The 13,216-nt window shown below is 47.3% G+C and overlaps 1 protein-coding gene across 3 annotated transcripts in view; it reads right to left on the bottom strand.

Annotated features, from left to right (window-relative positions):
• Nucleotides 1–13,216, bottom strand: part of ARHGAP22 (Rho GTPase activating protein 22) — a 163,157-nt gene that overhangs the window by 12,679 nt on the left and 137,262 nt on the right. For all 3 annotated transcript variants that reach the window (XM_036829727.1, XM_036829729.1, XM_036829730.1), the window contains one exon: nt 3,539–3,746. In XM_036829727.1, the coding sequence (XP_036685622.1) occupies nt 3,539–3,746 (208 nt within the window). The remainder of the gene's footprint in view (nt 1–3,538; nt 3,747–13,216) is intronic.

Raw genomic sequence — 13,216 nt, 5'->3', positions numbered from 1 at the left:
GGGCAAGGAGGGCAACAGCTGGAGACAAGGGCTCGCCCTGGGGTCCACATCAGCTTCTGCCCTCGCTGTTGCACAGCAGGTAACCCGCCGTGAGGCAGATAACCCCCAGCCTCAGTTTCTCCATCTGCAGGATGGATCTGGTAATGCCGCCATTCCCCTGCATCTCTTCATTCCCAAAGACCCCCTCACCCCTGCCGACACCAATGCCCATCCAGAACACAGCTGTGGTCTCCTGCCCCCTACACCTCGCTCCCCTGCAGTCCGCTCTCCAGGCGGCGGCCTGGCCCATCTTTCCCATCCCAGCCCAGTCACCAAGCACTACCTCCCTGGGGGCCGGGCTGCCTGCTCTGTGCTGTGGGCCAGGCCAAGGGGAGCTTGGTGATGGGAACCCGGGCTGGTTCCCTGAGTGCATTTATTTGTCATCTGTCCTGGCCACGTGAGGGCAGGGCCTTGTCTGCTGTCTGTCGTGTTCACGGCCACTCCCCCACACCTACCAAGCGCTCTCCCTCAATGGATGGGTGCAAAGTGATGTAAGAAGAGTTGTTGCGAGAGTCACCAGAGCCACCAAGGTGGGGCATGGGGGAGACCGTCCTCGAGATGCTCGGCAACAGCACGGACAGGGCTGGGAGAGCTGCTACGGGCCAGGGACTAGAGACCAGGGTGGCAGGAAGGGACAGGTGTGGTGACTGCGGCTTCCAGGCCAGGTGGGGCTCTGTATGGAGGAGCGAGTCCAGGACTGGAGGCCGGAGTTCACAGTGCAGAGTGTGTCTACGCGCACGGGGCGAGCCAGCTCAGTCCCGCATGGCCTCTGCCAGCATGTGGGTGAGGGGAGCAGCCCTGGGACAATCCTGTCAGGAAGTGGAGAAGAGGAGCCTTGGGATGCCTGCGTTGGGGGTGGGCACAATGCAGGGCCAGAAGAGATACCAGGAAGTGGGAGAGAATGGGGTCAGATACCCCGGGAGAAGCTTCCAGAAGGGAGAGGCACTCAGAGCCCGGGCCAGCTGTGGCAGTGCAGGGAACACTGTGGAGAAGGGTCCTGGAAAGGTGGGTGGAGGAGCCCTGGTGTTCAGGGGGCTGAGGACGGGCAAGGGTGGGTACGGGAGAGGAGACCCTAGGTGAGAGGCTGTCGGATGACAGGAGGGAGAAACAGGATAGTTCTGGAAGGGTGAGCAGGCTGAGAGAGGAACTTTCCTGGAGGGAGGATGTAGGTGGAGGGCAAGGGGCTCTGGGAAAGAGGCCAGGATCCAGCTGGGCAGAGCCCACCTCTGGGCATCTTGGGTGAGTTACATGGGGTCTCCCAGCCTTGGGTTCTAATCCATAAAATGGACATATGACCATTGAAGAAAAGTCTGTAAACGCACTGAGGGCAGGGCTAGTGTGGGATGCTCCAGATGGAAGCAGGGGGTCAGGTAGGGAGAGGGAGGGTGGGGGAAGAGAGGCTGAGGAGAGGTTGAGGTTGGAAGGTGCAAAGGGGGGCCTGCCCTGCCCCGTCATGCCCCTCACCCTTGCTTCTGCCCCCACCTGGCACGGGGTTCCCCCTTGGCCACTGGCCCCTAAATCTGGTTGCTGAGCAGAGTCACTGGGGGCTTTTATACATGCAGATTCCCACTCCTCATTCGTGTGTCTGATTCCACAGGAGTGGGGAGGGCGGGGCCTGGAACCTGGACTTTTGGTAGCTCCTGGGGATCCAGATATACTGTCTTACCGCCTGATGCCAACTCGGGAGATACCTGCAAACACGAAATGAGATCTGGCCGCCGTCCTACTCAAACTGTGCCTGGCCTCCTGGGCCTCAGGACCAAACCCAGCTCCCTGGAGTGCCTTCCTCGGCTTTGCCCCTGCTGCACACATGCTCTGTGCAAGCTGCGGTTCCTGAAGGCCTCAGCCTGGATCCTCTCCCCTTCTGGCCCACCTGCTGAACACCCACTGGAGAGGCAGAGCCCCTCAGACACCCCCGCCTTGCAGCCCTGACTCCCGACCTCTCAGCAGTGTGGGGCAGGCCTTCCCTGGGCTCCTGTGTCTCTCTCTGGACACTTCTACTCCTCTTCCTGGGATCACCTCCAACCCATCCTCCAAGATGGGGCTTCTCAGGTTGTCCCCTTTCCTCTCTTCTCCCTCATGCCCTCCCAGGTGCACTCACCTGCTCTCACACCCTATTGTTGCCCTGTTGAAACAGAGGACACCCAACCCCACACCTGCCCCCAGAATCCTCTCCTTGGTTCTGGAACCGAGGGTCCCTCTGGCTACTGATCGCATCACTTCCTTCAGATTTCCCACCAGCACACCACACTCAGCTCCTCAGCACCTTCCCAGTGATGGGGGGAGCAGAGAAAGGAGAGGCCGTGGTCATCCACAGCCAGGGGCGTGCTCAGGGTGTGGGGTCAGTGGCAACCAGGGCCGTGGTCCCTTCTCTAAAAAACCTCAATGTCCAGAGCAAGTTTCCAGGAACCACAGAGAAGCATTATTTGAAGCAATCTCCAACCTTAACCCACAGCCACACAGGCACAGGATGGAAGAGGCTTGGCTGGCAGAGGTTCAGAGTGGACCACAAGCTCACTGAGATAATAAATAATGAACCACAAGCTGAGAGTATCAGATGGAAATTCACGAGGCTCCAGATGAAGGAACCCCTGTGCTCTCCTGGGTAGACCCCCTCTGGGGAGTGGTGATCAGTCCCAGGCTCCACATGTGAAAAAGGAATTGACAGACTCTCCTGGCTGTGGTGATGGGTCTGGGCAGATGCTGGAGGGGCTGGAAGTGTTCTGCCCCGAGAGGAAAAGATCTGAAAACGCCAGGGCTGCCAGCAGAAACCTGTGGACCTATCCTGCAACAGAGGGGCCCTCGTCTGTGAAGGCAGATCTGAGAAGAATGGGCAGAAGCTCCATGGGGGCCAGGGCTGGCTTGATACAGAAAGAATTTTCTATGAAAAACTGCCCCATGATGGAGATACCATCAGAGAGAAGAGGCCCCCAAACAGCTACCTGTCCCCCATTCTTAGCCCCTGGGCTCTAAGTGAGGCTGACTATCCCGGGGTGGAGCCCAGGACTCAGTAAGCCCCAGTGATGGGGTAGGATGGGCACTGGCCCAGGACAGGTGGAGGAGACTTGCTCCTCCACCCCCAAAACCTGTGAGAATGTGGGGCTGGAGCCACGCCTCCATCTTGGCACCAAAGGAGGCTGGGGGGCAAGTCATCCCAAGAAAGCAGAGCCAAGAAACAGACCATGCAGAAGGCCTGGAGTCCTGGATGGTGCCAGCAGAGGCCTTTCCCTGCTCCTGCTGGGGTGGGCTTACGGGCATCCACAGTGGATACAGCCCACGTGGGGGTGGCAGGATCCACCCCTAAGGGAGATGCAGGGCTGCTGCAGTGATTCTGTGCCCCGCACTCCACCCACTGGGAGGGCTGGCTGGGCACATGTGCCAGTGTAGGGCGCCATCCCATCCTCCATCCTGCACCCATGCCTCTCAGCTGGCATCCTGAGAGGAGGCTATGCAGGGGAATGGACAGGTGGCCCTATCTGCACCCCTCCCAGGAGCTCACCTGTCAAACAGTGGCTTCTCCCCACAGTCGAAGGAATCCTGCAGGTCCCTCACCAGGTTGGCCTGGCCAGGCATGCGGAAGAGGCCCTCCTCGGTGAGCCCGCGCTCCCGGATGAAGTCCACACACTGCTCCACCAGCAGGGGTGCCAGGCGCGGGCCATACTTCCGCTCATGGTGGACTGTGTCCTCCAGGTGCTGCCCAAAGACCCCTGGGCACAGAGAGGAGCTGGTCACACCCTCAGCTAGCCGGCGCGGCGGTGGGGGAGGGCGCTGGGGACAACAGAGGGCAGGGGGTGCTGTCAGGGCCAAGGGTGGCTCCCCCATGAGGGAGCAGGTTAGAAACCGGGAGGGCAGGCACCAGGCGGCTGGGACAGGGCAGGAGGGCATAGCGGGCAGGGGCCTGGCCTGGCCTGTGGAGCTTGTTCAAGCCTGAGGACCCTCAGGGAGGGCCCTCAGGGACCATGCATTATGCATTTTATTGATTGGCTTATTTATGCAACACTAACCTCCAAATGGAAGTGGCTTGCATTTAAAAACCCAACACTATGTCCACGGAAAGACGAACTCTAGAATGTTCTTAGTGGCACTCCCTTGCAATCCCTCCAAATGGGAAACTACCTAATGCCCATGAGCGGCAGAATGAGCGGGATTGTCATGGTCTACTCATACCGTGGAGCATGGGACAGCAATGACGACAGATGGGGCACAGCTCAGGCAAAAAGACAGATGATAGATGATGTGAGAGCAGAATCACAACTCAGCATCACTGATCATTAGCGAAATGCGAATCAAAACCACCTCACACCCATGAGGATGGTTACTATCCAAAAAACAGAAAACGTGTTGGTGAGGATGTCAAGAAATTGGAACCCTTGTGCCCTGTTCATGGGAATGTAAAATGGTGCAGCCGCTGTGGAAAACAGTATGGAGGCACCTCAAAAAATTTAAAACAGAGTTACCATATGATCCAGCAATTCTATATACCCAAAAGAAGTGAAAGCAGAGACTTGAGCAGATATATGTACACCCATGTTCACAGTAGTATTATTCACAACATCCAAATGGCGGAAGCAACCCAAGTGTCCATCAATGGATAGATGGATAAACAAAATGTGATACATACATACAACAGAATATTATTCAGCCATAAGAAGGAAATTCTGACACATGCTATAACATGGACAAACCTTGAGGACATTTTGCCGAGTGAAATAAGCCAGTCCACTAAAACAAGTAAAATACTGTATGATTCCACTTATAGGAGGTACTTAGAATAATCAAATTCATAGAGACGGAAGGTAGAATGGTGGTTGCCAGGGATTGGAGGACAATGGAATGGACAGTTATTGTTTAATGGGTACAGAGTCTGTTTTACAAGATAAAAAGAGTTCTGGACATGAATGATGGTGATGATTGCACATGACGAATATACTTAATGCCACTGAATTATACACTTAAAAATGGTTAAAATTTTATGTCAGACCTATTTTTACCAAAATTTTTTAAAATGAAAAAAAAATCCCATAATTGCTAGCAGAAGCCAGACCCAGAGTGTACACTGCATGACTCCATTTATGTAAAGTGCAAAACCAGGTCAGAACACGGTTCCCTTGGTGGGTCAGTGACTGGAAGGAGCCTGAGGGGATCTGGGGGTGCTGGTAATACTCGGATTCTGGACCTGGGCACTGCTGACCCAGCTTTGTTCACTTTGAGAAAAATCATTAAACTACACACTTGTGACACCTGTGATCTGTTCACCTTTCTGTTTGCTATATTTCAATAACATTTGCAAAAAAAAAAAAAAAATTAGGAAGCAAAATATCCAAAACATTTAATACAGGACAAGAAAGCAAATGAGGGACAGAGGCAGAGAGCAAGAAGGTAAAGGAACTTTTGACCCAGAAAACCTGTGACAACTAAATACACAACTGGGCAAAGAGGTTCCTGGCAGCCCAGGCAAAGAGTGGAAGGAGTGGAGATCCATGAAGCTCCCTAACTCACAGTGATAGTGAAGGAGAAACAGACTTCTCCCAGCCCTAAGCTCTACAAGGCCTCTGGAAGGCCCGCCATCTGCCATCTCCCTATCTCTGACTCAGAGACCATCCCCGCAGGGCAGTTGTGGGGTGGGCCAGAGCATGACATCAAAGCTCCATTCTGTCCAGGCAGTTCTGTCCTCCCAGAGGGATGCAGCCCAGGCAGGTGGCCTCCCGAGACCTGAGTGCTGAGCCAGCCAGGTGAGAGGGTGGCAGGACGGATGGCTGCCTACTGTAGCTTCCCACACACAATGGCTGTTTTGAAATAAGATACATCAGTCCCTAAGACAGTGCCTGACATAGAGCAGGACTCAGTCAATGTTCCTTCTCATGCTGCTCGACCTAAAGACAAAGTATATAGAACCTGGGGGATGAGATTTCTCCCTTCTAGAAAACATGCCCACAAGGAAGGCACCCAGTGACGCCATCAATGCTTTGGGGAGAAGTGTGTGGATGCATGTGTGTGTGAATGTGTGAGTGTTCATGCATACACATGCATGTGGACTTGTGTGTGCATATGTGTGTGTGTGCATGCATACATATGTGCACAAGGAAAGTGTGCTGAACTGGCCGAGACATGGCACTCATGGTGCCTGGTGATGTTCTAAGCACTTTACCTGTATCAACATATTTGATCCTCAGACAGCTGGATAACTTAGGGAATATTACCATTATTGTTATCATCATCACCATCACCATCATTCCCAATTTCCAGATGAACAAACTGAGAGGCAGCGGGCTTCAGAATGTGCCCAAGTTCAGTCGGTATGTGGCAGGGTCAAGGTTCAAACCCAGGCAGTCTACATGGAACATTCTCCTGGATAGACCACATCTTGGGCCACAAATCAGTGAATTTAAGAATACTGAAATCACATCAAGCGTCTTTTCTGACCACAATGCTATGAGACTAGAAATCAATTATAGGATAAAAACTGTAAAAAACACAAACACATAGAGGCTAAACAATATGTTACTGAACAACCAAGGGATCACTGAAGAAATCAAAGAAGAAATATAAAAATGCCTAGAGACAAATGACAATGAAAACATGATGGTCCAAAACTCATGGGATGCAGCAAAAGCAGTTCAAAGAGGGAAGTTTATAACAATACAATCTTACCTTGGGAAACAAGAAAAACCTCAAATAACCTAACCTTACACCTAAAGCAACTAGAGAAAGAAGAACAAACAAAACCCAAAGTTAGTAGAAGGAAAGAAATCATAAAGATCAGAGCAGAAATAAGTAGAGACAAAGAAAACAATAGCAAAGATCAATGAAACTAAAAGCTGGTTCTTTGAGAAGATAAACAAAATTGATAAACCTTTAGCCAGACTCATCAAGAAAAAAAGGGAGAGGACTCAAATCAATAAAATTAGAAATGAAAAAGGAGAAATTACAACTGACACCACAGAAATATAAAGGATCATAAGAGACTACTACAAGCAAATATATGCCAATAAAATGGACAACCTAGAAGAAATGGACAAATTCTTAGAAAGGTACAATCTCCCAAGACTGAACCAGGAAGAAATAGAAAATATGAATGGACCAATCACAAGTAATGAAATTGAAACAGTGATTAAAATACTTCCAACAAAAGTCCAGGACCGGGCTTCCCTGGTGGCGCAGTGGTTGAGAATCTGCCTGCCAATGCAGGGGACATTGGTTCGAGCCCTGGTCTGGGAAGATCCCACATGCCGCGGAGCAACTGGGCCCGTGAGCCACAACTACTGAGCCTGCGCGTCTGGAGCCTGTGCTCCACAACAAGAGAGGCCGCGATAGTGAAGAGGCCCGCGCACCTCAATGAAGAGTGGCCCCCACTTGCCGCAACTAGAGAAAGCCCTTGCACAGAAACGAAGACCCAACACAGCCATAAATAAATAAATAAATTAAAAAAAAAAAAAAAAAAAAAGTCCAGGACCAGATGGCTTCACAGGCGAATTCTATCAAACATTTCGAGAAAAGTTAACACCTATCCTTCTCAAACTCTTCCAAAAAACTGCAGAGGAAGGAACACTCCCCCAAGTTCTTTATATGAGGCCACCATCACCCTGATACCAAAACCAGACAAAGATACCACAAAAAGAAAATTACAGGCCAGTATCACTGATGAATATAGATGCAAAAATATTCAATAGAATAGTAGCAAACCAAATCCAAAAATATATTAAAAGGATCATACACCATGATCAAGTGGGATTTATCCCAGGAAATGCAAGGATTCTTCAATATCTGCAAATCAATCAGTGTGATACACCACGTTAACAAAGTGAAGAATAAAAACCATATGATCATCTCAATAGATGCAGAAAAGGCTTTTAACAAGATTCAACACGCATTTATGATAAAAGCTCTCCAGAAAGTGCGAACAGAGGGAACTTACCTCAACATAATAAAGGCCATATATGACAAACCCACAGCTAACATCATTCTCAATGGTGAAAAGCTGAAAGCATTCCCTCTAAGATCAGGAACAAGGCAAGAATGTCCACTGTCACAACTTTTGTTCAACATAGTTTTGGAAGTCCAAGAAACAGAAGGAATCCAAATTGGAAAAGAAGAAGTAAAATCATCACTGTTTGCAGATGACACGATATACATAGAAAATCCTAAAGATGCTACCAGAAAACTACTAGAGCTCATCAATAAATTCGGTAAAGTTGCAGGATACAAAATTAACACACAGAAATCTCTTGCATTCATATACACTAAAATGAAATATCACAAAGAGAAATTAAGGAAACAATCCCATTTACCATTGCATCAAAAATAATAAAATACCTAGGAATAAACCTACCTAAGGAGACAAAAGCCTCTACTCTGAAAACTATAATACTCTGATGAAAGAAATTGGAGATGACACAAACAGATGGAAGGATATACCATGTTCTTGGATCAGAGAATCAATATTGTCAAAATGACTATACTACCCAAGGCAATCTACAGATTCAATGCAATCCTTATCAAATTACCACTGGCATTTTTCACAGAACTAGAACAAAAAATCTTAAAATTTATGTGGAAATACAAAAGACCCTGAATAGCCAAAGCAATCCTGAGAAAGAAAAACAGAGCTCGAGGAATCAAACTCCCTGACTTCAGACTATACTACAAAGCTACAGTAATCAAAACAGTATGGTACTGGCACAAAAACAGAAGTATAGATCAATGGAACAGGAGAGAAAGCCCAAAAATAAACTCACGCACCTATGGTCAATTAATCTATGACAACAGAGGCAAGACTGTACAATGGAGAAAAGACAGGCTCTTCAATAAGTGGTGTTGGTCATGCCAGGTAATTTTAGAGTTACACTAATGTTTACTAGAAAATCTAAAATGCCTGAGCACTTCATGCCTGAAACACAGGACTGTAGCTGAGTAAGTCCTTGACCCAAAAATAATGGATTTTCCCTCCAACCTTAGAAAATACTAAGTATCAGTACTATGTAATTAGTACATACATAATACATAGTACATACACAATACATATATAATTAGTAAGTACCTAATACTATGTAATTAGTATTAGAATATTTCTATTTTCATTTTCATAATTAGTAAAAAAAAAAATTAAAAGGTAGAGAGAGTATACTCCTGGCATCATTATAAGCTTAATATATGAATTTTGATAACCATTTTTAAAATCCATGTTCTAAGAAATTAACTGTTTTTAAATATTTAGAAGACCAACTTCAATATCTTGAAGGCAGTGAATTCATTGTCATGTCTAATTATAAGTAAAAACAAAATCTTGAATGTAATTTTGAAGTTTTAGCTGATATCTATTATTGGATGCTCTTCATGCTATCCTGTGCTCGGATGCTGAGCATGCATTTAGGGTAGAAAATAATAGCTTATTGTCACAACTAATCTTTTATCCATAATATGCATTTTGCCTTACCAAAAAAGCTTACAAAATTGTGCTTATTCCTTATGATTTAGTTGGTGATTTGTTAATGTCTTATTTTAAAGAAAGTGCTGTAAATATTGATCTCTGAAATGGGTTTTTAAATATTGCCTGTCAATATAGCCAATTTTTTTCTTTTAAATGTAAATAAAATAATGCTCTTCCAATAAATTTGCTTTCATTATTTTTAAATCAATAAAATAATGCAAATATCATGCTCAAAAAAAAAAAAAGTGCTGGCAAAACAGGAAAGCTACATGTAAAACAATGAAATTAGAACATTCTCTAACACCATACACAAAAATAAACTCGAAATGGATCAAAGACCTAAATGTAAGGCCGGACACTATAAAACTCTTAGAGGAAAACATGGAACACTCTTTGACATAAATCGCAGCAATATCTTTTATGATCCACCTCCTAGAGTAATGAAAATAAAAACGGAAATAAATTGGACGTAATTAAACTTAAAGGCTTCTGCACAGCAAAGGAGACCATAAACGAAACAAAAAGACAACCCACAGAATGGGAGAAAATATTTGCAAATGAAGCGACTGACAAGGGATTAATCTCCAAAATATATAAACAGTTCACACAGCTCTATGTCAAAAAAAAATAAACAACCCAATCAAAAAATGGGCAGAAGATCTAAATAGACATTTCTCAAAGAAGACATACAGATGGCCAAAAAAGCACATGAAAGATGCTCAATGTCACTAATTACCAGAGAAATGCAAATCAAAACTACAATGCGGTATCGCCACACACAGGTCAGAATGGCCATCGTCAAAAAGTCTACAAACAGAGCTTCCCTGGTGGCACAGTGGATAAGAATCTGCCTGTCAATGCAGGGGACACAGGTTCGGTCCCTGGTCCAGGAAGATCCCACATGCCGCAGAGCAACTAAGCCCATGCGCCACAACTACTGAGGCCCACATGCCTAGAGCCCGTGCTCCGCAACAAGAGAAGCCACCGTAATGAGAAGCCTGCGCACCACAACGAAGAGTAGCCCCCACTCGCCGCAATTAGAGAAAGCCCACGCACGGCAACAAAGACCCAATGCAGCCATAAACAAATTAATTAATTAATTAATTAAACTATTATAACAATTTGTGGACTAAACTAGCAGCAAAATTTGTAAAAAAAAAAAAAAAAACAACTACAAACAATAAATGCTGGAGAGGGTGTGGAGAAAAAGGAACTCTCCTACACTGTTGGTGGGAATGTAAATTGGTACAACCACTATGGAGAACAGTATGAAGCTTCCTTAAAAAGCAAAAAACAGAGCTACCATATGATCCAGCAATCCCACTACTTGGCATATATCTGCAGAAAACCATAATCCAAAAGGATACATACACCCCAATGTTCACTGCTGCACTATTTACAATAGCCAAGACACGGAAGCAACCTAAATGTCCATCATCAGAGGAATGGATAAAGAAGATACCATATATATATATACACAATGGAATATTACTCAGTGAAAAAAAGAACAAAATAATGCCATTTGCAGCAACATGGATGGACCTAGAGATTATCATACTAAGTGAAGTGAGACAGAGAAAGACAAATATCAAATGATATCACTCATATGTGGAATCTAATAAAAAAAGATACAAATGAACTTATTTACAAAACAGAAACAGACTTACAGATATCGAGAACAAACTTATGGTTACCAAAGGGGAAACGTGGGGGGTCGATGAACACACACACACTACTACATATAAGATAGATAACCAACAAGGACCTAATGTATAGCACAGGGACCTCTACTCAGTATTCTGTGATAATCTATATGAGAAAAGAATCTAAAAAAGAATGAGTATATGTATAACTGAATCACTTTGCTGTACACCTGAAACTAACACAGCATTGTAAGTCAACTATACTCCAATAAAATAAAAATTAAAAAAACAAAAACAAACAAACAAACAAAACCCCGGCAGTCTGGCACCAGGTCCAGAGAATGTTCTAGGCCACACTGCTGCTCTCCACCCATGCTGGAGCATGGATACCTGTGTGATGCTATCCACGCACCAGCCTCGCTTCCTGTGTTTCTCCTGTCTTTCTTCACCAGTAGCTCCCAAGGATGTGGTCATTTGGGCAACAGGCAGAGGTAAGCAGAGGATAGAATACTGACAAGAAAGGAAAAACTGTCTGCCCTCTGGGATTTGGTGGGAGAGCCAAGCTGCCCCTGCCCACAGAGGTGGGGCCCGATGGGCCAGTCAACGGCCCTGAGCACAGCATCCTGGCCTCTCTGCCCAGCCTGAGAGTGGCCTGGGTTGGTCCGGGGACACAGAGCCACTGTTCCCTCTCACCTCACTTATGCCCAGCAATGAACCACATGGGTCCACATGCTCTTGTTGAGCTAGTAAGATGTTTGAAACATTTTTAAATTAGTTATTTAAAATCCAGAGATTTCATATAAAAATCTGGATTCCCAGCTTCTCTTAAAAGAATCCACAGATCTTGTGGCACCTGGCGGAATTCCCAAATGGTTACACTGACGGAGTTCAGTGGCACTTGTGCCCTTTTGATAGCCCATGTATTTGCTAATTCTCCACAGACCCCCCCCCCCACCATTCCCTATTGCCTCACATCCCATCCACACTTCACTCATGTGGCTTTGTCAGGTACTCACCTCTTTTGCTTCAACCTCCATGACACAGACTTCCCCCCAGGGCCAGGATGAAGTAGGAGACTGGCCCTGACCCACAGAAGGTAGAAATGGGAAACCAGGCCTATTGTGACCAGAGGCATCTGCTAGGACCTCAAATGAGCAGGCAGAGAACATACAGGGGGAACTGCCCATAAGCAGAGGGTCCTCAAGAGGGGAAGGAGCCAGCCTGGCACTGCATCCTTGGCGCCTGCCTCCTGCCTTCCTCCCCACTCAGGCCCCTGCCCTGTCCCTTTCACTTCCGCTTTACCCACTATGCGAGCATCCCGAATACATCTGCTTTCCTGCTGCCTGGCCTGTGCACAGGAGGACTCTTCCCTGTTCAGTCTGTGTAAAATTCCTATTAGCCCTTGGGAACAGCTCAGGTGTCCCCTCCTACGTGAGCTGTCCCAGATACTCCCTTCAGCACAACCACAGTGCTCTTGGGCTCTCTCCCTGGCCCTCTACCACAGACCATGTGAAGACACTCGCCTCTGCCCGGATCCTCACTGGGAACCACCCCCTCTCCCCAGTCCTGAGCCAATGCTGGGTTTGGAACAGAGGTCAAGGAGCACTGAGCGAAGGAGGGTGGACACACAGTCCAGGACAGTCTGTGGTCCCAAATTCATGCACTCAGCTCCCCACCCTCGGCTCACAGTGACTGAAGGCCATAGTCAGGGAAGAGAGACACTGAGGAAAGGAATTCTAAAATTCTCTCTAGAGATTCACAAAGCTTGGGTAATTCCATCCAGCCTCCTCTTGGCCCCAGCCCTTCCTACTCTCCCATTTCCTGTCCCCAGGGCATCTGCTGTCTACCTGTCCATTCGTCCATCCATCCATCCATCCATCCACACTTCCATCACTCTTGCGTTTGTGCCCCACCCTGTTCTAGGTCCTAGAGGGTCTCAGAGCTGCCCAGAGGGCTAGAAACATGTAAATCCTACCACGGGCTCCTCTGCTGAAAACCCCTTGCTGCCTCCCTCCTCCCCACCCAGGATAAAATCCAAACTTGGCAGGCGGAGAGGCAAGGGCCTGCCGCCCTCCCTCCACCAGCTTCTGGGGCACAGTCTGGGCCA

This window comes from Balaenoptera musculus, chromosome 16, assembly GCF_009873245.2.
Source record: "Balaenoptera musculus isolate JJ_BM4_2016_0621 chromosome 16, mBalMus1.pri.v3, whole genome shotgun sequence".
Taxonomy (NCBI): Eukaryota; Metazoa; Chordata; class Mammalia; order Artiodactyla; family Balaenopteridae; genus Balaenoptera; species Balaenoptera musculus.
Note: the sequence above shows the minus strand (reverse complement) of the source record. Positions and strands in the feature narration are given on the sequence as shown.